Genomic DNA, 24618 nt, shown 5'->3' on the forward strand with positions numbered 1-24618 from the left:
TGAAGCATCACGAAGGAGTGAGAACAGCACGATAAAGCCTTCAAGAAGGATACGGCGTCCACGGACGTCGCCACTGTCGGCCCATGAGCAGGTGATGTACCTCGGCGTTCATACCCCTCCGACGCGCCCTAGCTCCGTCACTAACCCGCAGCCAAACCACCCGCATGGCCATGGCTGCGCACCCGCACCTGAGACGCATGCTCCGCCCACGAATGTCGCGTCTCCCACCGCCAGGGCCGTCGCCTTGCATCCAGACACCCCCAAGACCAGCCAAAGTGAACGGCTTTGGACCAAATGACGCACCCGACCGCCAAACCGCAACATACGCCCTGCCTCGAACAACGTCGGAGATGCATCAGCTCATACATGGTCGGGGGAAAGGAGGAGGGGGGTGGACGCATCCACGACCGACACACCCCCGTGCCGGTGACGAGTGGTCCGACCTCGTCGGCGCCTCCCATCCCTCCAGTCTACGTCCCCACCGGACACCCCCTGTACGCCCCACCTCGACAGCCGACACCCCCTGTACGCCCCACCTCGACAGCCGACACAGCTCCACGCAAGGTCACCAACACACGCCCGTCCGCCGGCAAGGAAAGCCCCAAGCACTACACGACGCATCCACTACAGTGAAGGACCGTCACCAACCACCAAGAAAGCTCATCGGGGAGCCCGTCCACGCTGCCCGCCGCCTCCCAGCTGTTGGAGCACCTGGAGACCGGCTAGCCCGCCCATCGACCTGCCACTGCTGCGGTGCTGCAACCCGTGCCGTCATCGGCCCGCGTCGCCTAGCCCCAGATTTGGCCGTGCCGTCAGACCACAGATCTGACATCGCCGCTGCCAATCTTAGAGAGCAGGCACGCCCCAACACCAGGCCGCCCGCCGCGGGGGAGCAGAGGCATGGGAGCTCCGCCTCTGCCCGCCACACCATCGTGCCGTTCGGTAGAGTCCCACGCTCTGACCCGAGCCACCGGTCCGCGCCAGCACCGCCCGACCAGGAGGACCGCGAGGCCTCGCCACCGCCGACGAGGGAGGAGAGGGGAGGGGGAAGGTCGGCGGGATTTAGGGTTGCCTCCCGTAGCCTCGCGGGGGCGACGCGAGAGGAGGGGGGGCTGATATTGTTTTGACATTGCTGGCACCAGATAACGAAGCTAAACATCGCCATTGATGTCAGAAAAAAACTAACCATCGTCTGTTTACACCGCTTTTTGCAAACCAAAAGATAGTTTTTTAGTTGGCCGCAACAGAATGTGCGAAGGACCGCTTCTCAAAACCAGGAAGTTGCAACACCCGACGGGCAAAACCTCCCGTCAGTTCACGCTCAGCTCACTGCACGGTATAAGAAAGACACCCCGTCCGAGCCCATCACACGCCACCGCAACAACCATTTCATCCTAGTAGCACCGACGACCGACCAAGCTCGCTCCGGTTAGCCAGGCAGCAGGCCAGCAGCGCTCGCTCGGTGTGGCACTTGTGAGGCATGGCCGGCGACAGGAAGGCGCTGGCGCTCACGTTGCTCATCGTCGTCGTCGCCGTGGCCGTCGTGGGGGCGCGCGCGGTGTGCGACATGGAGAACGACGACTTCATGGCGTGCCAGCCGGCGGCGGCGGCGACGACGGACCCGCAGCCGGCGCCGTCGGAGGCGTGCTGCGCGACGCTGGGGAAGGCGGACCTCCGGTGCCTCTGCTCCTACAAGAACTCCCCCTGGCTCAGCCTCTACAACATCGACCCCAAGCGCGCCATGGAGCTGCCGGCCAAGTGCGGACTCACCACGCCGCCCGACTGCTAGATCCAGTTCCATGGAATGCCTCTAGCCTCTAGCCTGGAGCTGGAGGTATAATGTACTACTGATCCGTGTGTAACATTGCTGGTGGACATTGAAGGGAAGGCTACTTCTTCTTCAAATGTGTGCACTATACTATTACTATACATGTGTGTGGTTTTTGTACTCCAACTGTTTATCTGTAATTAATCTGTTTCAGGGTTAATCCATCCACACAACTCCAGCTATCCTATCCTTCACAATGGCGTTCCGTTCAATCGTGGCATGTCAGCATACTTGGACGAAAATCTCGGCAGCCCCGTAGCTAGGAGATCTAGAAACACATGGATTTGAGCTAACACTTATTTGGGTTTTTCTTTGCAAAAAAAAAACAGTTATTTGATTTCAACTTCAAATTTTCTTAGAACCTCCAATGATAACTTTTTTTGTTAGAGAGAAAGAAAACCTCCTAATAATTACGTGCATATTTTAAAGGAAGCGCTACGTGTTCACCGGTAGATGTCATAATAAACATCCACCATCACGATAATCGTCGGATCTTCGGGCGCCCAGCTGTCCGATTGTCCGATCTAACTCCTGGCACGCGGCTCGGTCGCCTTCTCCGACACATTAGTCCTGAAATAACAAATCAGTTGCGGAAACAATCGCTTTGTTTCGGTCCCGACAAAGTTGTGGACGGCTATAGAATTTTTTTTACAACAAAGATCGTGTTGTGGAAATACCTGTGTAACCTTTGCAACATAGTTTGTTATAAAATATTTTCTGCAACAAAAATCGTGTTACGGAAACACATGTATTTTTTTGCAACATACTTTATCATAGAATATTTTTTGTAACAAAGATCATATTGCGAAAACACATGTAGATTTTCTTTATAACAGACTTTGCTATAAAATATTTTCTGTAGCAAAAATCTTGTTGCGGAAACACCTGTAAAAAATCTTTTTAAAAGATCTGTTGCCTGACGAGCTGCCGGATCTGACATATCTAGCATTCACGTGTACCTTACCTGGCATATCTAGCATCCGGATACGTTGTCTCGCGAGATGCGGACAAGTCCGGTGGCGTGCATGCCTTGCCGTAATCCAGATCTTCCAACAAACAATTTGTTGTAAGAAAGAAGATTGCAACAATGGATCAGTTACAAACTTAGGCTATAAAAAGATGATGCTCTGAAGCAGTCGACCAGAAGCTTTTTCCATATTTTAACGGGCCTGAAAATAACGTGCCCTTCACTTTGGATTCCTCACTAGCTAGCGAAGAGCGCGAGAGAGCAGGCAGTGTATAATTATAACCCTCTATCCGAAATACAAGACACTTTTACACTGTCAACATTTTAAGAGAGACATATATCGATTGGCAAAATTACAAACGCGTGGTACCGTGTTTGGTAAAAAGAAAATTGCTAGATCGACACTGTAATACACCTAGCGGAAAAAGAATGGATCATACATTACCAAGGGCCAGTTCATCTGTGCCACTGCGATGCATGCATACCAGCTAGCATCATCTACTACCTTCGTTTCTAAATACAAATCTTTTTAGAGATTCCATCAAAAAAACTATATATGAATGTATATAGACATATATTAAAGTATATATTCATTGGTTTTGCTCCATATATAGTTTCGTTGTGAAATCCTTAAAAGGACTTATATTTAGGAACGAAGGGAGTAGTACGCCAAGCTGGGATCAAGATCACAGGTTAGATGAAACAAACAAGACATCCATCGTGCGCAATTTCAGTAGAGGGGTTGCACAAACTTGCACTTCCAAATGTAAAAGAGACTAGGAACATTAATAACAGAAATTCAATTGAAAACTGCAGCTTATTTTGGGGATAAAATTCCCTACCTCTGTGCTAGACTGCAAACACGGCGATCACCAGTGACACCACGTGTTTGTCAGTTCAAAAAAAAAAAGCACGCCTCGGAAGAAGCTACATTTCAACAGCAGGCTGCTTTTCAACTCCATAGCCTACATACAGAAGGCAGCATGTACTGCTAGCTAGGTTCATGCATCACAAACCGCCAAGGCATCGCAGGCATCCGGTTATAAAACCAAAAAAAATCTGTATCCCAAACTTCAAGCAGGGCGCGAGATGTGCATCGAAATCACGCACTTAAGTTTCAGCCATCCAGATCAATTTGCATGATGCTACCACTGGAAATGAGTATTCATCCTATGTCGCATGAAAGAACATCATTTGAGAGGCCACCACCACCTCCTTGCCGGTGGGGGCGGCGTGAGGATGTCGATCATCGTCTCCTTCTCCCTTGGAGTCAGGGGAACCCCTCGGACGAGGTTCAGAGCCATGATGTGAACGTTGGTCCTTTGCCTGTGCTTTTGGTAAGCCCACACGCCAGCTGCTACGCCACCCACAATCACCTGCACAGGGTTTAATGTATCGGGTTTTCAACTGTCCTAACATAGAAATCACAGTCGATACATGAAGCATTTAATTCAGGGAATTAGATACTTCGATATTTCAAAGTCTTCATTTTTATCATGCTCTGCTGCAGCAAAGAAATATTTTACCAAGCACGAAATAGAGCGGTTCAAATAAGTATTGGTATCTCTATACAGACTGAGCTAGGGCGTTACTAAGTACTACCTCCATCCCAAAATATGAGACGTTTTTGTAGGCTGTCTCTATTCAGGGAAAAACATCATCATGCAAAAGTTTGTGATGATGGAATGTGCCTGGGTTCACCAAGACACACAATGCATGCATAAAACGAACAAATAATATGCTCAAAAACTGCAACTGATATTACTTCTAGCATAATAAAAGCATGAACACCATGTAGAAATACTAATTAAGGCTCACCGGCGATAACCATATGGCAGCAGTTTGAAGATCAAATTTAGGGGCATATAGAACTGTTTCTCCAAAGTCTTCTTCTAGTTTTTTGTATATCTCCTTATCACTCTTTCCAGATTTTATTTCATCACGAATTAGCTGCAAAAATGACAAATATGTCAGTTCTTGAGGCCGTGAAGCTTCCCATGACATATTGGGTGTAAGGCGATAATATTTCGATCCTTTAAAACATATAAACCAAGGGCGTTTATTGACGTCGAGAACTCAAGATTAAATTTTGCTCTTGTATATGTAGTACATGGTGCAAATAAATGCTTTTGAATCAGAAAACAGTTTTCTGGTATAGCAAAGGGTAATAAAAATTAATATTATAGCTGAAAAGGTAGAAATATCATCCAAGTTTAAGAAACCTAGTCAAGTAAAAAGGCACGTAAATGTATATAATCGAGGAACCAAACCAGTTGCGGCATACCAAAACCATCTTTATCATTCCGAAAAGGACATACAGACAGACTAGTTCTTCAAAAAAGAAATTATGATAGCAAATATCATTTCAAGTTTCTCAATCCTATTTTGCATTTAACTACTGGGTGCTGGTGAACACATTTTATGTTACGCCATGATTGATCAGTCCAAGAGCCTATCCCAACTTGTTTGGGACTGAAACGCGTAGTTGTTGTTGTTGTATTGATCAGTACAGGGTCTCAAGTACAAGTGTTACCTCAGCTAAGAGTGTTATTGAATTTCTAATCTTAGTTACGTTTTGTTAAGATCAAGAGAACAACAAAGCAAAGGTCGGATCCTGTGGAAACATGAAAAGGTATACAGGAATAAGCAAAGCTCTGCTACTAAAAGTTTGACAACTAACTGAACCAACAAGGTCAGGCAGCCAATCACTGTGAGGTTATAGAACGAAAAGTACCCTTCTAAGGAGAACTGCAACATCTGCTTGTGAATCTTCAATGGACTGGCTGCCACACTCAGTGCACCGTACATTGTGGCTAATATTTCTTGCACGGTCTTCAACAACCTGCCGCTGCTTCACATCCTCTTCACTAGCCATGGTCAAGGTAATGTTATCTGTATGAACTGTAACAAAGTAGCTGCATATAAGAAACTGAAGAAATAAAATGTTATTTATGTACTTAGTGTACAAAATAATACCACCAAGGTTCTAGAAATAAAACAGATCACAACCATTAGGATTAAGTTACTATGACAAGACTAAACTATCAAGCTTGGCAAAGTTTTACTCTTGTCTTTTGCTGATTCAAGCTACAATATATTCTTGAAGCAGTTGGTGAAGAAAACAGGGTTTGCTGGTCCCAGCTTGGAACATGCCTTTTGCTGGTTCACAAAGATCTTCACAATTATACCAGAACAAAGGTTGTTCAGATATTTCTTATAGTGCTGAACAGAAATGGTAGCAGATAGTAGCAGCTCTTCAGACAAAATATGATCACAAACAGAATTACTATTGTCCCAGAACTAATCTAGTTAGAAATTCACAGACTAACAAATACATTATGAGATTTTTATTTTCAATTAGCCCAGTATACCCTATAATGTTTGTAGAATAACCGATACTTTCTACTAGAATTCATGACACGGCATTCTTTAAAGATCAGGCTCACCAAACCTCTCGTCCACTGTGGACCCATATGAGTACATATTCAAGCGCATATTAACCAATGTTATACAACATACTGGAAGTTCATGAGCTGCTCGAGCCTCGAGTTCTGAGTAGAGCTCTAATTTTATCTTAGCGTATCTGAGGAAAAAAGGGCCAAGTCTTTATCTCAGTGCCATCTGTGAGCCAAAGACTTGCCTATTACATGTTGGTCATAGAGCAAAAAACAAATAACTGTGGCGCACAACAATGATGGTTGTGACCTCACTTGTAAAGTAATAACTAATAACTATCCACCACAGATCAGACTAATTAACTAGAAGTAGCAAAGTATATTTTGGACAAGTTATCTCTCGGGATAAGCATATAATGTTCAGGGAAGCATCTGTAGGTCTGGGCAGACAGGCAGAACCCTTCTAAAATTTAAGGTAAGCAAGTGAAAACGACTAATAGCTGTTGACTGTTGAGCATTGCATCCTACCGAGTGACATATGCAGCTGCTATTTGCAGGGTTTTTTTATGTATGGCAACTTTGTCATAAAAAAATTATTTTAAGGAAATGTACAAAATGACTGACATGTGAACTGTATATTACACAAGAATTTGTTTCTACACTTCTCATCGCCTTAGAAAATAGTAATAACCAAGAACCAAGGAGAATATCCTCGACGGCAGCTTTTGGAAAGAGAAAATTGCATCGGAACTCCCAAAGCTGTCATTGTCTTTCTCAGTTGGCCCCCTCAACTCGTTGTCAGCGGCCACCGTTCTTAAACTAACACAATTTTCTCACTCTAGTAAGCTCACTGAGGTGGATGTTGGCGTCGCAATTTAGCTTGGATGAATGTTGAGATAGACACTACTGTGGCGAGAAAAAATGTTGAAAGCCTGTCTATGTACTGATAATGATAATAGCCTGATTTAAACGTGTTTCACTGGATTTTGAGCTACATGGCATATTCTTTCAGATGATTTAAATGGAAATGGTGTAATGCGTGAATTATTAACAAACGAAATACCCAACATAACATCAGTTGTTTGTACATCATGAGTGATGCGCTAGGAAATCCATTGCTTGTACTCGCACATCTTCCTCTGTACCAAAAGAGACCACTTGTTCATACCGAGAGAAAAAAAAAGGGCCAATACCTTTGCTGTGGCGTGGGGGAGCTTGGGGGAGGAGCTGGCCGGCGCAGGGCCAGATTTCGGCGGGGCAGATGCGGCGTCGAGGAGCTGGTCGGAGCAGGACTTGGGGGAGGGCGTCGGCCTCGACCGGTGCAGCGCGCGCGGGGGAGGGGTCGGAGGCGAGGGAGTAGCAGCACCGCCGGGGTGGTCGTCGGAGAAGGAAGAGCAGCGCCGCGCCGACGAGCAGGAGGAGGGGACGGAACGGAGGAGGGGGCGGAGGCGGAGGCAGCCCTTCTAGCGCCGCCGCTCGGGTCTCCCACGGGTGTGGAGAATATCCAGTACCCCCGGCCCTCCCTTGCTCCCATGATAGGGGAGCTCCTGAGCCGCTGGATCGTGGATCGAACGGTGAGCGACCAAATCTGACTTTCTTTTATCTGAAATTATAAACTAAAAATGAAAATGCAGAGAAATTACCCTGACAAAAGATGAAAACACAATCAAGTCCTCGAAAATTTGTCTACATCCCCTGATCTGTTGTCGCTCAACGGCAACGGTACACACAAACAAACTAAACTAATCAAACTTGCATGATGTTGAGGCAATAAAGAAAACCCGAGCACCAAAGATGAACGAAGCCGGTATATTCAGTCACCTTCACAATCATACAGAGGATCGTACTTCGTTGAATTCATTATAGTAATCACCCGTCACGAACAACATGATTTAGGGCTCGGAGAAGCCACATTGACGACGGCATCATCCTGACCTGAGTAGAGCGAGATTGTTATATCTTATGATAATTTTCTCTTAAAATTTCTATGAAGTACACGCAGATATGATAATGTGGAATTTTCATAAGTGCAAAAGTATCTTCCGATGTGTTATCGATTCTACAAACTAAAAAGCGGACCTCCTTTCGTTTAAGCCCAAAATAAAGGAATGTGTTTAGTTGGATGTTGAAGTATAAGAAAAGTTGAAGCCAAAGCATAAGCATGGACAAACATCATCTCGATCTCTTGGGCAAACAATGAAAAAAAGGATGGAAAATTAGGTACCTCCTTTGGAAACGCGCGTGATTCAACTGCACCCCTACTTGGATTTGTTGAGATCGTGCAAGATCCATCAAGGTAGACCAGCTGACGCCGCTCCCCGCGTGCATGATCCTTTTCCACCACCATGCTGACTTTTGTGATAATGACATGTGGTTAAGGGGCTAATTGTTTCTATGAGTACATGAATAGGTTTTATTCCAAATGACGTGAAGCTAGGGTAGTTAGAGAAAATAAGAGTGTATAACTTATGTGTTATCTGTTGAGCGTTGCTAATGATATATGATCAAGAAGCTAACTCTTTTTGTGAGTACATGAGTAGGGTTTAGACCAAATGAGGTGAAGCCAAGGTGGTTGGAGAAAATAACAGGGTGTACTTTTTTATGTGTTATCTTGTGCACGTTCGATCAAATAGGAACATTGTATTATTAAAAAGGAGTGCATAAGGACCAAGAGCGGAATTCATGTCTATTTATTAAATCATACAAACACACAAGATCATGTGCAACAACCCCTAAAGGTGCCCCTTCTAATCAACTCGTTTCATGTGAAGAATCCTCGAGCCTCCAAGCTTATTTGGGGGAGAGGGTGATTTGGCTTGCAAGCTCTTGCACAATTGAGACATGTCCTTAGATTGATCCGTGGATCTAGAACTTAGAGTTGGCATGGAACCTCGATACTTGAATGTTATCTAACACACATAATGATCAGGGGGCATATAAAGACCCCCTCCCTCTTTCCCGAGGGTGAGTGTCGACCAAATTTAAGAAGAACACAATGGTTAGCACTTTGAGATTACATCCCTTCCTCTCTAGTAAACCAAAACTTGGTTTGTTGAGACGAAAAAAAAAGAAACCCTCAATTTTTATTTCATCTAGCCAACCTGACCCCCCTGATTTCTTCATGTTGTTCATTACTCTTGGGTTTGTAGGGAACCCTTAATGGTTTGGTATCTTGTCGATACTTCTAAGCTTATGTATTTAGTTTTGACAAGTTTGTGAAGGTTTGGATGGCACCTCATTACCTGTACTAAGAAAGTTAAATTTTGTAGTCACATATTCAACCCCCTCTAGTTGCCACCTTATGTCACTAAATTGGGATCTCGGGCGGGGCGGGGGTAATCCTAAATTACTCAAGAGTAGCGCACACAATTGCCATGCCTCTACATACAAAATCACTCGTATAGGTAACATAGGCCATCCACCCATGCTTGATAGTTCTGGATATGCTCACTCAAAAGCCCTAATTAGAATATACTTGTGTCAAGCTAAGACTGGTCTTTGAAAAATGATGATGCAATGGTTCTCTCTAGGTGATTAAGGGATCGCCAATTGAAGTTTGTAGTTTTGACCAAGTTCGGGAAACCAACCATATTCAACCACACAAGCCTTTGTGACAACACAAAGGGAGCATTGGCACTAGTGGAGAAATGGCTAGCTACAACTCTTGTTAGTGGCGCGCCATTTCTCACCATCGCCAGCACTAATATTTTTAAATAGTGCTGACGTTGGTTAAATTCGTACGCCATAACTATTTTCTTAGTGCTGGCGTTGAACATTAGGACCGGCGTTGCACGTTAGGCCTATTAGGCCCACACAAGCACTAGTCACTTTTAACACCTTCCGGCGCAGTAAAAGTAATCACTTTCTCGATCCCTAACTCCAACTGTCCTCTTCTCCACCCCCACCCCCGCCGCCCTGCCCGACACGACCCCTCTCCGCCCCACGCCGCTCGTCGGAGGAGGAGGAGGAGACAAAGAACCACCAAGATCGACCACCACCCAACACTCAAGCATGTATACATCAAATCTGTCATCCCCACCGAATATGTACATCATCTTGTTTGTTAATTACCAACCTTGGGAGTGGAGTGGCCAAGCTTAGTTAGTTCCAGATTCATTCGAAATTTGGTAGCCTTGCTTAGTCAATTCCTGATTTAGTTCCCCGTGATTTTTTAAAGCACCATTGTGGTCCTATCATTGGGACAAATTAGTTGGCTGTCACGCCCAAGATGCGACCCTATCCTCAATTTGGCACGAAGGCCTCGTCAGGGATAGAAGCGCATCTCGTCGTGTCGCAAGAATGGATATCGTTACAAGTACATGTACTGAAAAGATGAGATATATAAAGAATTGGCTTACACTCGCCACAAGCTACATCAGAGTCACATCAGTACATTACATCATCATCAAGAGTAAGAGCAGGGTCCGACTACGGACGAAAACAATCGATAAAAGAAAGAACGACGTCCATCCTTGCTATCCCAGGCTGCCGGCCTGGAACCCATCCTAGATCGATGATGAAGAAGAAGAAGAAGCAACTCCAAAAGAACAATCAACGCGCTCGCGTCACGTAACCTTTACCTGTACCTGCAACTGGTGTTGTAGTAATCTGTGAGCCACAGGGGACTCAGCAATCTCATTTCCAAAGGTATCAAGACTAGCAAAGCTTAATGGGTGAGGTATGGTTAAGTGGTGAGGTTGCAGCAGCAGCTAAGCATATATTTGGTGGCTAACTTACGAGTACGAGAATAAAGAGGGGAAAGATCTACGCATAGCGGACGTGAACTACGGATGATCAAATGAATGATCCTGAACACCTACCTGCGTCAGACATAACCCCACCGTGTCCTCGATCGGAGAAGGAACTCACGAAAAAGACAGTCACGGTTACGCACACAGTTGGCAAGTTTTAATTAAGTTAACTTCAAGTTATCTAGAACCAGTGTTAACCAAAGTTTCCACGTTGCCACATAACCGCGAGCACGGCTTTCCGAAAGATTTAACCCTGCAGGGGTGCTCCAACTAGTCCATCACAAATTACCACAAGCCGCATAGAAATCCTCAATCACGAAGCTCGCGATCTCGTCGGATTCCCTAGTGGAAAACCTCAACTCTGAGATTACCCAAAGCATCACCGGAATCCCGATGCACAAGATATCTCGTCAAAGGTAAAACTAATCCAGCAAGGCCGCCCGACGTGTCGACGATCCCGATAGGAGTCGCGTACCTCGTTCTCAGGACACGACGGATAAGCACAGCGTACGGTGGCCTGATAGAAATCTCCCGAGTTGCCCCGGGTTGGCCCCGCAAACGGCTCTAGTTTTGGACCAACACTCATGAGGAGCACTGGCCCGGGGGTTGATTAAAATAGTCCGCGGGTGCAGGCGGGTCCCTATGCAATTTTATTAGATGATTAGGCAAATGTAGTACCAAAGTTGGGCCTTGCCAGACCAGCTTTAATCTAAAACGAATTATCAAGGGGGTCCCCATAACAACCCCGATCGTGTTAGGAGCGCTCAATTATGGAACATAACACCGGTAGCCGGTAACTAAAAGGGGGCAAATGTGGAACAAAACACCAGGCTAGAAAAGGCCGAGCCTTCCACCTTTTACCAAGTATATAGGTGCATTAAATTAAATAGCATTTAAATATGGTGATATAACAAGGAACCCATGTTTCACATGGAAGCAACTGCACCTGCAACTAGCAACGCTAACAACAGGGTTAAGCAAGCAGTAACATGGCCAATCAGTGGTTTGCTAGGTTGAACAGGTTGAAGGTTTCATGACATTGTTGAGAGGCTGAATTTAACACATGGTAGGCAACGAGACATAAACGATAGAAGCGACAAACTAGCAAGGAAATGATAGTAATGGTATCTGGGAAAATGATCATCTTGCCTGAGATCCCGCTTGGAAGAAGAATGCCTCCGTAAAGCAGACGAACCGACGTAGTCGAACGGGTCCTCACAATCCGACACGCTGCGGAACTCTATCGAGACGAAACAAACCAAAAACACAAATCAACACACGGAATTCACCACACGATACACAACACAAATGAAGCATGATCTACTGAATACATGCAATTCACGGCATGACAATCACACAATCAAACACTACACATTAAGTGAAGTTCAATATGCACGAGTTGCATATTGACGAAACTCCACGTTATTTATTTAATTCACTCCCAGTTATCTACACGGCAATATTAATGTTGTCAAGCATGCAAGAGGTGAAGCGGAAATTAAACTACCTATCTAGGCATTTTAAATGAGGTCGGAAATGACATATAGCATCTCCGAGACGACCTCACATGTTAATTTACAATTCTGTTCAGATCTGAACTAATGCATATAAATATATGTTAAACAGCAAAACAAATAGGTTCACGTGATTCTACGCGTCAAGGCAAGCAATCTACACGTAAAGAACATCTCCAACGGAGCTACGGTTCAAAAGTTACAAGCACCGCAAGATATGATGGCATGAATGCAAAATTATGTGCAACGGCGGCTACGAGCACTCCATCACATACAAACAGAAAGAGAAAAAGAAACTACACAAGATTCTAAGCAAGTTTCATGTAGGACACGATCAAATCGGAGCTACGGTTCAAAAACTACGAGCAAAACAAGAAAGAGCTACAATCTGCCTAAAACAGCCACATAGCACTTTCTACGCCCCACAACTACGGCTACACAACTCCGATATGCTCAAGCAAGGCATGGCACGGAAGAGGGCAAGAAGCACTACTGCAAACAACTAACAACAACTAGCATGGCAGCAAGGAGCACTAGGAAATGAAGACACAAAATGGCATCTCACAAACTATTTCAGACTTAGCGAAAATAACACCTACTGAAAATGCAGCTTTCAGCCTGAAGCTATATTGACAGTAGAAAAAATCTAAGCTACAGGTCTCCAAATGGCATGAAACTTAACAACATGCTAAAGAAACATAAGGGGTACAACTAACTCCATTGGACCAACCTCAAAAGAGCTACAAATCACAAGATGCAAGCAAGACAAGACAACAACAAAATATCACGGACTCCAGACTTGGAAATATTTCAGCTCCTCCAAATCAGCACTATTTCTAGCAACTTGGGAGCAAGCAAACCACACCTAAACACACATTTCTATTGCAACCAAAAATACCAGGGACTAAACAAAACATCCAAGAGCAACTCTCTAGTTGACAACTCCGTCAAACGACGCACAGATTAAATCTTACGAATTAAACAAAAGGGCATCACGGTAAAATATCTCGCGAACTAACTTACTCGAAAGCTAAAACTAATTGCACAGAAAAATCCATGGGATTTTTCTACCCCGGAAACATATAAAATATGTGGGGTTTGCAACACAAAATAACGCCACACAATAATGCGGGAGAAATAAACCTAGACACGAAAAATAATCTAACGGGCAAACCCTACACGCAAAAATACACTTGACCGCTCTAAAATACATGGAAAATAGCTCCCTAGAGCATGGACATTTCTAATGCGGCATACGGGCAATCCGGACACACGCGAAAAATTAAACTACGGGCAAAACAAATTAGGACAGCAAGTAAAACTATGCATACGGCACGCTAAACGGTGTCAAACAATTATGCAAGTTTTATAGACGGGTCCTACGTGTAAACTACCCGAAAAGCATATATAACTCATCGCGATCCGATATACGGATAAAAAGATACGATCGTTTAAATATACGTCTATTTTCTGGAATTTATTAATTCCTAAAGACCTAAATGGGCCAAAAGGGCAGCGACAAATAACAAAATAATAAAAAGGCGGGGAATAGCTCACCTTGGTGGGCTTCGGGGCCGGCCTGGTCGAGGCGAGGAGGTGGGCCGGCTCAGATCCGAGGCGGACTGGCTGCTGGGCCGGCCACGGGGCCCAGCTGAGCCGCGGGACGGCTCGCTCGAGGGAGGCCGAACCGGGCCGGGGCGGAGGAGCCTGCGCCGCGGCGGTTCGAGGCGAGAGGCCCAGGCGGGGAGCCGGTCGAGCGGGGAGCTGGGCCGCTCGGCGCTGGAGCGAGGCCCAGGAGCGCTGGAGGCGAGGCCGTTCGTCCCTTCGTGCTCCTCCCGCACGAGGCCGACATCGCATAGGGGTCCGACGGCGTAGGGGATCCCCGGCGAGGCTGGGACGCGGGGAAGGGGCGGATCGGCCTCCCGGTGGCCGGATCTGGCAGAGACGCGGTTGGGCGATGAGCAGTAGGTCGGAGGCTGGCCGGCGCTGCCGAAAGGCAAGGCGGAATGGGGGCGGCGCGACGAGGCGCAAGGCGACGACGCATGGCGGCACCGGCGAGGGCGAATCCGGCCGGCGTAACTCCGGGGGGGCTCCGGCCTGCGGGGACCCGACGAGGAAGAGGCAAGGGGCGACTCCGGCGGCCGGCAGGGCAAAGCGGGCAGGCAAGGGCTGCCATGGGAGGAACGCAAGGGAGCTCGGGGTCGGGCCCAGATGGGCTTCGGCGGGCCTGACCCGGGCTCGGGCGGGCCCGGCGGCTGGAGGTGGGAGACAGGGGAGAGAGTGGGGAAATTAGGGTTTGGTGCAGAAATCGAGGAGGGATTAGGGGGAGGCTGTCCCAAAATAATAGGAGGGTCTATTTATAGACAAATGGGGGGCTCGGTTAGCCGGAATTTCGTTCCGGATCCAACCGCGGGGCGGATTCGGACGATTCCGAACGCCGGAACGGTTACGAGGCCGTGTAGAGGGGTTATCCGGAGACGAGAGGGAGAACGGGCGACGCGGCACGAATTTTAAAAACACCGGCAGACGTCCGACGAATAACCGAAGACGGTGCCGCTAAGGTCGACCGTTCGGGTACCAGACGGTCTCCGATCGCGACGAAATTCGACAGACGGCCTAGCTATATCTAATCGCGACCGCGCGTCAAATCTCAACCCGATCAGAGAAAGTTTTACGCACACTTAAAAAACAGGGGTTTCGACGGTGTCGCGGGCGCGTGCGAGTGCGGTCGGGCTCGGAACGGACAACGACGAGAACCGGCGACTACTAACGAATGCAAGTTTGAAAACGGGAGGCAACGGAGATGTCGATGCAATGCTGGCGATGCGCATGATGCGATGATGATGCAACAAATAAAATAAATCACATGACGAAAACGGAAAGAGAGGGGAATCTTCTGGAACGTCGGCACCGGGCTGTCACAACTCTCCTACACTACAACAGGATCTCGACCCGAGATCCAAGAATGAAAGGGGGAGAGGATGAGAAAGAACAAGAGGCAAAAACTTAGTCGCTTCTTTGACAAACGAGTGAAACCAACGATCCTTGAAGGTTGCCAAGAGATGATGAATGACATGAGAAAGAAGCAAGAATTCACGGAAAATTTCGGCAGCACTTCGGTAGGAAAAGGGGACAAATTTTTTGATAAGATGAAAGAAATAGACCATATTCATAACGAACAACTAAATAGAGCAAGGGAAGACCATGATCTTGATACAACAACATAATAGACCCAAAAGATCAACATCACAATGCCTCCGGAACAATAGAATAGGAACTAGCTCAAGCGGAAGAAGAGAATGAAGAAACAAATGACAACTATCATCACAATAGAATTGAAGAGCCTCCGGTCATAGAATTGACGTAGTGGTTAGAAAACCAACAACGAAAAGAATAAGATAGTAGTGGGATTATGAAAATCATCTCAACAAATATGAGGTGACAAACAACCACTAAAAGAAACAAGGACAGATTGGGAGAAACAAGATATGAACAATCTTACACCAAGAAGAAACATTGAGAACTTGGATTCAAGACAAGCACCATAATAGCAACGATCCATAGGAAAGGCTTTAGGTGAAATCAAAACCAAGATAGCTCAATGAAGAACTCGTGGGTTGAAATATACCATGATCATAGAATTGGTGGGTTTAATTATCTCATTCTTGAAAGGACAACTCTTCGAGGCTCCTACACTAACAAGAATGCTATAATACCACCCCAAAGGATAAAGGAAGAACAAATGCACTTGGAAATGCAAGAGAAAGGATAGTTGAGGTACTTCAACAAGAATCTTGAAGACCACTTAAGAAAGAATGAAATCTTGATGAACCACCATGAAGGACCACCGTATACAAATGAATGATGCAAAAAATATGAAGGTAGAAAAGAATAAGATTGAAGCCTTGTGAAGAGTTCGATGAAGCTTCACGATGAGACACTTGAGAAAACTTGGAACTCCGGAAAAGAAAAGATAATAACACTTGAGAAAAAAGGAATTGATATCATGAGCCACTCCGGAAGAAGAATTGAAATCTCTTGGAAGAAGGAAGAACAAGAATAAGAATTATGTTATGCTTATCCTTCATCAAGTTTAATTGATGACAAGCAACGGATTTAGCATACAACTTATTCTTCTAGAAATGATTGAGGAGAGAGATAAGCATCACTTGAGGCATGATTGAAGAAAGCACCGGTAATAATCGAGAGACGAACGAAGAGACAACAAAGGAGAAGAATTGAGGACAAAAGCTGAAAGCTGAGAACGAAGAATCTTCTAAAATGATGGCCTTCGGAGGAACGAGAAATAAAAACAACTTAGAAATGCACCGGATAGCCAGAAATGAATCACCCATGCTTGGAACAAATGAGAGGATACACGAAGCTGAGGTGATGGTCTTCACAAGAATGGAACAGGACTGAGAGAAACACTCCTTCGAATTGCAAGCTGAGAATGATGACGAGAACAACACCACGAATAACTGAGACACTCCGGAATAAAGAAAATTGCAAGGTTGAGCCAAACATGAGAATTAATCCAAATTGATCTTGAAGAAAGAATATGACTGATGAAAAACATACTTACGTCATAGTTGAAAAGAATTAAGGATCTACGGAAAAAGATTAAAGAGCCAGGTAAGATCCTGGGAAAACCTGTGGGTTATGGGCCCACTGAAAGGAACCACCGTTGAAAAGATTTCTTAGAACGATAGATATTGCACCGGTATGAAGAGAACTAGATGAGGTTAGCACCCCGAAATAATTAAAGAATTGAAACAAGAAACTCTGAGGTATCTTCAACGCTCCGGGTGGAATAGCGATAACTGAATAAACAAGATAGGCTGAAACGAATCTCCAACATAGGAAAGAATTACAGGGATGAATGGATATGATGACACGAACAACTAAATAGAATTCACCGGAAAAGATGACAAGAATGAATAAAGATGAACATGAAGCTCCTGAGAATCTTCACAACGAATCAACGGATAAGATAGAAAAGAACAGACAGCGGAAACACAAAGAAGAGAAAACTCTTGGATGAAAATTGAATCACTGAAGAAAAAGGGCGGGAGGGCGGGGAAAAACAAAGACAATATGGGACAGATGAGAGAACTCCGGAAGAATTGAGGGAATGATCTGCAAAGATTAGAGAGGATTGTATCCACTTGGAGAGAGACACGCCGGTTGAAAAGAATAGATATAACAACTCCGGTTGACAAGAATTGATATGACAATTGAACGAACCAAAGAATTAAAACTCTCATATAAATATGGGCACACCTTTTAGAAAAGATCTGGAATCACCACTTGACATCGAAGCCACTGAATTACCATGTTCCAACAAAATAAAGGGTGCGGCTTGCAATTAGCCAGAACAAACTCATGAGAAAGATTTCCGTTCGATATTTTCGTGGACAGGATCGCACGGGCACGATTTACAGAAGCCATCAAGTGCAAGGCAGTGCACCTGACATACAAAGCGTCCCCGAGTCGTAGCAAGCTACAAGGACTCTTTAAGACACAACATGTACCGCTGTAAGTCGACCGTGAACAAACGAATCCACTAGATGTCGAACCCCAACCTAATATCATGCATTTGTTGGAAGAATGTCCTATAAGCAACTACTTGAATTCCCACCTATGAATTCCCGAAATATCTGGTCATGCAATCTGGTACACGGATACAAGGAGTAATATCACACAACTCCTATACTAACCCGTCACCTGTATCACATCCGTCAACACACGACCAGAATCTCGGACCTTCATCTACAACAGACCCTCGTGATCACAACGATACAAAGTATGGCAGTACCCCCGAACAATCTGCACCAGTACTGGGGACATCGGGGTTATCTCGCCACTACTAGTATTGAAGCAATTACAAACATCCTTCGTTCTTAGATACCAAGAAATCTGAATGATAACGATGTGCTCAAGAATCCCCTGGAGCTCAACTCCCCGGAAGAAAATCAAGTCAGACAGGAGGCACCAAGACAGAACTCCGTCACATCGACATCATATAGATTTCAAAAATATCCGCGTGATCCTAAATTTTTTTTGAGTGGGAAGAGGAGTAGAATAAATTATTACATCAGGATTCCTCACCAGAGCATAGAAGAGGAGAAAAAAGAATCCTACTCTCCGATATATAACTAAGACTCAAATAGTTTTTCACTAGACTCGACTCGGCCAAGTTCGATCAATCAAGGGGGCTCCTAGGTCGGTCCTTGCTCTGATACCAACTTGTCACGTCCAAGATGCGACCCTATCCTCAATTTGGCATGAAGGCCTCGTCAGGGATAGAAGCGCATCTCGTCGTGTCGCAAGAATGGATATCGTTACAAGTACATGTACTGAAAAGATGAGATATATAAAGAATTGGCTTACACTCGCCACAAGCTACATCAGAGTCACATCAGTACATTACATCATCATCAAGAGTAAGAGCAGGGTCCGACTACGGACGAAAACAATCGATAAAAGAAAGAACGACGTCCATCCTTGCTATCCCAGGCTGCCGGCCTGGAACCCATCCTAGATCGATGATGAAGAAGAAGAAGAAGAAGCAACTCCAAAAGAACAATCAACGCGCTCGCGTCACGTAACCTTTACCTATACCTGCAACTGGTGTTGTAGTAATCTGTGAGCCACAGGGGACTCAGCAATCTCATTTCCAAAGGTATCAAGACTAGCAAAGCTTAATGGGTGAGGTATGGTTAAGTGGTGAGGTTGCAGCAGCAACTAAGCATATATTTGGTGGCTAACTTACGAGTACGAGAATAAAGAGGGGAAAGATCTACGCATAGCGGACGTGAACTACGGATGATCAAATGAATGATCCTGAACACCTACCTGCGTCAGACATAACCCCACCGTGTCCTCGATCGGAGAAGGAACTCATGAAAAAGAGAGTCACGGTTACGCACACAGTTGGCAAGTTTTAATTAAGTTAACTTCAAGTTATCTAGAACCAGTGTTAACCAAAGTTTCCACGTTGCCACATAACCGCGGGCACGGCTTTCCGAAAGATTTAACCCTGCAGGGGTGCTCCAACTAGTCCATCACAAATTACCACAAGCCGCATAGAAATCCTCAATCACGAAGCTCGCGATCTCGTCGGATTCCCTAGTGGAAAACCACAACTCTGAGATTACCCAAAGCATCACCGGAATCCCGATGCAGAAGATATCTCGTCAAAGGTAAAACTAATCCAGCAAGGCCACCCGACGTGTCGACGATCCCGATAGGAGTCGCGTACCTCGTTCTCAGGACACGGCGGATAAGCACAGCGTACGGTGGCCTGATAGAAATCTCCCGAGTTGCCCCGGGTTGGCCCCGCAAACGGCTCTAGTTTTGGACCAACACTCATGAGGAGCACTGGCCCGGGGGTTGATTAAAATAGTCCGCGGGTGCCAGCGGGTCCCTATGCAATTTTATTAGATGATTAGGCAAATGTAGTACCAAAGTTGGGCCTTGCCAGACCAGCTTTAATCTAAAACGAATTATCAAGGGGGTCCCCATAACAACCCCGATCGTGTTAGGAGCGCTCAATTATGGAACATAACACCGGTAGCCGGTAACTAAAAGGGGGCAAATGTGGAACAAAACACCAGGCTAGAAAAGGCCGAGCCTTCCACCTTTTACCAAGTATATAGGTGCATTAAATTAAATAGCATTTAAATATGGTGATATAACAAGGAACCCATGTTTCACATGGAAGCAACTGCACCTGCAACTAGCAACGCTAACAACAGGGTTAAGCAAGCAGTAACATGGCCAATCAGTGGTTTGCTAGGTTGAACAGGTTGAAGGTTTCATGACATTGTTGAGAGGCTGAATTTAACACGTGGTAGGCAACGAGACATAAACGATAGAAGCGACAAACTAGCAAGGCAATGATAGTAATGGTATCTGGGGAAATGATCATCTTGCCTGAGATCCCGCTTGGAAGAAGAATGCCTCCGTAAAGCAGACGAACCGACGTAGTCGAACGGGTCCTCACAATCCGACACGCTGCGGAACTCTATCGAGACGAAACAAACCAAAAACATAAATCAACACACGGAATTCACCACACGATACACAACACAAATGAAGCATGAGCTACTGAATACATGCAATTCACGGCATGACAATCACACAATCAAACACTACACATTAAGTGAAGTTCAATATGCACGAGTTGCATATTGACGAAACTCCACGTTATTTATTTAATTCACTCCCAGTTATCTACACGACAATATTAATGTTGTCAAGCATGCAAGAGGTGAAGCGGAAATTAAACTACCTATCTAGGCATTTTAAATGAGGTCGGAAATGACATATAGCATCTCCGAGACGACCTCACATGTTAATTTACAATTCTGTCCAGATCTGAACTAATGCATATAAATAGTTGTTAAACAGCAAAACAAATAGGTTCACGTGATTCTACGCGTCAAGGCAAGCAATCTACACGTAAAGAACATCTCCAACGGAGCTACGGTTCAAAAGTTATAAGCACCGCAAGATATGATGGCATGAATGCAAAATTATGTGCAACGGCGGCTACGAGCACTCCATCACATACAAACAGCAAGAGAAAAATAAACTACACAAGATTCTAAGCAAGTTTCATGTAGGACACGATCAAATCGGAGCTACGGTTCAAAAAAACTACGAGCAAAACAAGAGCTACAATCTGCCTAAAACAGCCACATAGCACTTTCTACGCCCCACAACTACGGCTACACAACTCCGATATGCTCAAGCAAGGCATGGCACGAAAGAGGGCAAGAAGCACTACTGCAAACAACTAAGAACAACTAGCATGGCAGCAAGGAGCACTAGGAAATGAAGACACAAAATGGCATCTCACAAACTATTTCAGACATAGCGAAAATAACACCTCCCGAAAGTGCAGCTTTCAGCCTGAAGCTATATTGACAGCAGCAAAAACCTAAGCTACAGGTCTCCAAATGGCATGAAACTTAACAGCATGCTAAAGAAACATAAGGGGTACAACTAACTCCATTGGACCAACCTCAAAAGAGCTACAGATCACAAGATGCAAGTAAGACAAGACAGCAACAAAATATAACAGACTCCAGACTTAGAAATATTTCAGCTCCTCCAAATCAGCACTATTTCTAGCAACTTGGGAGCAAGCAAACCACACCTAAACACACATTTCTATTGCAACCAAAAATACCAGGGACTAAACAAAACATCCAAGATCAACTCTCTAGTTGACAACTCCGTCAAACGACGCACAAATTAAATCTTACGAATTAAACAAAAGGGCATCACGGCAAAATATCTCGCGAACTAACTTACTCGAAAGCTAAAACTAATTGCACAGAAAAATCCATGAGATTTTTCTACCCCGGAAACATATAAAATATGTGGGGTTTGCAATAGAAAATAACGCCACACAATAATGCGGGAGAAATAAACCTAGACACGAAAAATAATCTAACGGGCAAACCCTACACGGAAAAATACACTTGACCGCTCTAAAATACATGGAAAATAGCTCCCTAGAGGATGGACATTTCTAATGCGGCATATGGGCAATCCGGACACACGCGAAAAGGCAAAACAAATTAGGACAGCAAGTAAAACTATGCATACGACACGCTAAACGGTGTCAAACAATTATGCAAGTTTTATAGACGGGTCCTACGCGTAAAACTACCCGAAAAGCATATATAACTCATCGCAATCCGATATACAGATAAAAAGATACGATCGTTTAAATATACGTCTATTTCCTGAAATTTATTAATTCCTAAAAACCTAAATGGGCCAAAAGGGCAGCGACAAATAACAAAATAATAAAAAGGCGGGGAATAGCTCACCTTGGTGGGCTTCGGGGCCGGCCTGGCCGAGGCGAGGAGGTGGGCCGGCTCAGATCCGAGGCGGACTGGCTGCTGGGCCGGCCATGGGGCCCAGCTGAGCCGCGGGACGGCTCACTCGAGGGAGGCCGAACCGGGCCGGGGCGGAGGAGCCTGCGCCGCGGCGGTTCGAGGTGAGAGGCCCAGGCGGGGAGCCGGTCGAGCGGGGAGCTGGGCCGCCCGACGCTGGAGCGAGGCCCAGGAGCGCTGGAGGCGAGGCCGTTCGTCCCTTCGTGCTCCTCCCGCACGAGGCCGACAGCACATAGGGGTCCGACGGCGTAGGGGATCCCCGGCGAGGCTGGGACGCGGGGAAGGGGCGGATCGGCCTCCTGGTGGCCGGATCTGGCAGAGACGCGGTCGGGCGATGAGCAGTAGGTCGGAGGCTGGCCGGCGCTGCCGAAAGGCAAGGCGGAATGGGGGCGGCGCGACGAGGCGCAAGGCGACGACGCATGGCGGCAGCGGCGAGGGCGACTCCGGCCGGTGTAACTCCGGGGGGGCTCCAGCCTGCGGGGACCCGACGAGGAAGAGGCAAGGGGCGACTCCGGTGGCCGGCAGGGCAAAGCGGGCAGGCAAGGGCTGCCATGGGAGGAACGCAAGGGAGCTCGGGGTCGGGCCCAGATGGGCTTCGGCGGGCCTGACCCGGGCTCGGGCGGGCCCGGCGGCTGGAGGTGGGAGACAGGGGAGAGAGTGGGGAAATTAGGGTTTGGTGCGGAAATCGAGGAGGGATTAGGGGGAGGCTGTCCCAAAATAATAGGAGGGTCTATTTATAGACAAATGGGGGGCTCGGTTAGCCGGAATTTCGTTCCGGATCCAACCGCAGGGTCGGATTCGGACGATTCCGAACGCCGGAACGGTTACGAGGCCGTGTAGAGGGGTTATCCAGAGACGAGAGGGAGAACGGGCGACGCGGCACGAATTTTAAAAACACCGGCAGACGTCCGACGAATAACCGATGACGGTGCCGCTACGGTCGACCGTTCGGGTACCAGACGGTCTCCAATCGCGACGAAATTCGACAGGTGGCCTAGCTATATCTAATCGCGACCGCGCGTCAAATCTCAACCCGATCAGAGAAAGTTTTACGCACACTTAAAAAACAGGGGTTTCGACGGTGCCGCGGGTGCGTGCGAGTGCGGTCGGGCTCGGAACGGACAACGACGAGAACCGGCGACTACTAACGAATGCAAGTTTGAAAACGGGCGGCAACGGAGATGTCGATGCAATGCTGACGATGTGCATGATGCGATGATGATGCAACAAATAAAATAAATCACATGACGAAAACGGAAAGAGAGGGGAATCTTCTGGAACGTCGGCACCGGGCTGTCACATTGGCGCTCCGATTATATAGCTGCGGTTGGAACAATGGAAGTGGAGTGGCCATGCTTAGTTAGTTTCAAATTTAGTTCCGTTTGTCTATGTAGTCTATGCATTTTAGACATTTAATTGACAATTGATAAAAGTATATGCCTACTAAGTCTATGTAGTTTATGAATTATCATTGAATTGATAAAAGTATATGCCTAGTAAGTCTATGTAGTCTTATGTAGTACACATATGAACATGTTATTAGTGAGGTTCATATGAATTCTAAGATATGTGAGTACAAACCTATGGAATGCATGTTATTTTTAGATTATTCATTCTAATTAAGTGATGATGTTCATATGAGTTCTAAGATATGTTTTCAGTGCTTTATATTAGACGGATTTGAGAACATATGTCTCAATCTTGTAATGTTTATATTAGGTAGTAGTTTGATTTATAATTGCTACTACAAGTTTTAATTTGCTTGTGTACCTAATTTGAAACAGGACATATGGACAATACAAGCAACAATGAATCAGGTGTACGACACAGACAACTGGAATACATGGTGCCTAGAGCAGTCACAGTGGTACATAAAAAAAATAAAAGAAAACTATGCGTATGTGAAGAATGAAAGGGATAGTGTGCTCATGGAGGGTGCTAATGCCCTCGTTAAGTCGAATAAACCGAGGGAGCAGAGGGATAAGTTGCTTGAGGAGAGTGATACTCTCAAGAGGGAGAAAAACTACTCGGGACAGAAAGGGTTAACCTACTGACAAAAGTTTCTCACTTCAAAATTAATGGAGAGAACAATAAAAAAAAGATTCGCGAGTTGAGGATAATCCTTGGTGAAGATTAGTTTAATTATTTTAGTATCTTTTCTAAAGTTTTTAAACTATGAAATTTATGAGTATCTTTAGTTGAGCAGTACTAAGTTGTAAACTTTGAAGCTTATGGATATGTTTAATTAA

The 24618-nt window shown here is 45.8% G+C and overlaps 2 protein-coding genes across 2 annotated transcripts; one reads left to right on the forward strand and one right to left on the reverse strand.

Moving 5' to 3' along the window:
• Positions 1 to 1377: 1377 nt before the first annotated feature.
• LOC123447337 (putative lipid-transfer protein DIR1) lies at positions 1378 to 1948 on the forward strand. The gene has a single exon (XM_045123930.1). It carries the CDS (start codon positions 1481 to 1483, stop codon positions 1787 to 1789), a length of 309 nt encoding a protein of 102 aa, XP_044979865.1. The 5' UTR covers positions 1378 to 1480; the 3' UTR covers positions 1790 to 1948.
• A 1632-nt stretch (positions 1949 to 3580) lies between these two features.
• Positions 3581 to 5811, reverse strand: LOC123449788 (cytochrome c-type biogenesis CcmH-like mitochondrial protein). The gene is made up of 3 exons (XM_045127120.1): positions 5530 to 5811; positions 4614 to 4745; positions 3581 to 4171 (listed from the first exon to the last, which is right to left on the reverse strand). The coding sequence occupies exons 1-3, from the start codon at positions 5668 to 5670 to the stop codon at positions 3986 to 3988; spliced, it is 459 nt and encodes a 152-aa protein (XP_044983055.1). The 5' UTR covers positions 5671 to 5811; the 3' UTR covers positions 3581 to 3985.
• Between the last annotated feature and the right edge of the window lie 18807 nt (positions 5812 to 24618).

This window comes from Hordeum vulgare, chromosome 4H (genome assembly GCF_904849725.1).
Source record: "Hordeum vulgare subsp. vulgare chromosome 4H, MorexV3_pseudomolecules_assembly, whole genome shotgun sequence".
Classification (NCBI taxonomy): Eukaryota; Viridiplantae; Streptophyta; class Magnoliopsida; order Poales; family Poaceae; genus Hordeum; species Hordeum vulgare.

Bases quoted from the DNA above. Each gene is read 5' to 3' on its own strand.
- LOC123447337 (XM_045123930.1), top strand. From the start codon at position 1,481: ATGGCCGGCGACAGGAAGGCGCTGGCGCTCACGTTGCTCATCGTCGTC.
- LOC123449788 (XM_045127120.1), bottom strand. From the start codon at position 5,670: ATGGCTAGTGAAGAGGATGTGAAGCAGCGGCAGGTTGTTGAAGACCGT. The intron at 4,746-5,529 runs GTACTTTTCGTT...TCATTTTTGCAG, and splicing joins TTGCAGTTCTCCTTAGAAGG to CTAATTCGTGATGAAATAAA. The intron at 4,172-4,613 runs GTGAGCCTTAAT...AACCCTGTGCAG, and splicing joins CTGCCATATGGTTATCGCCG to GTGATTGTGGGTGGCGTAGC.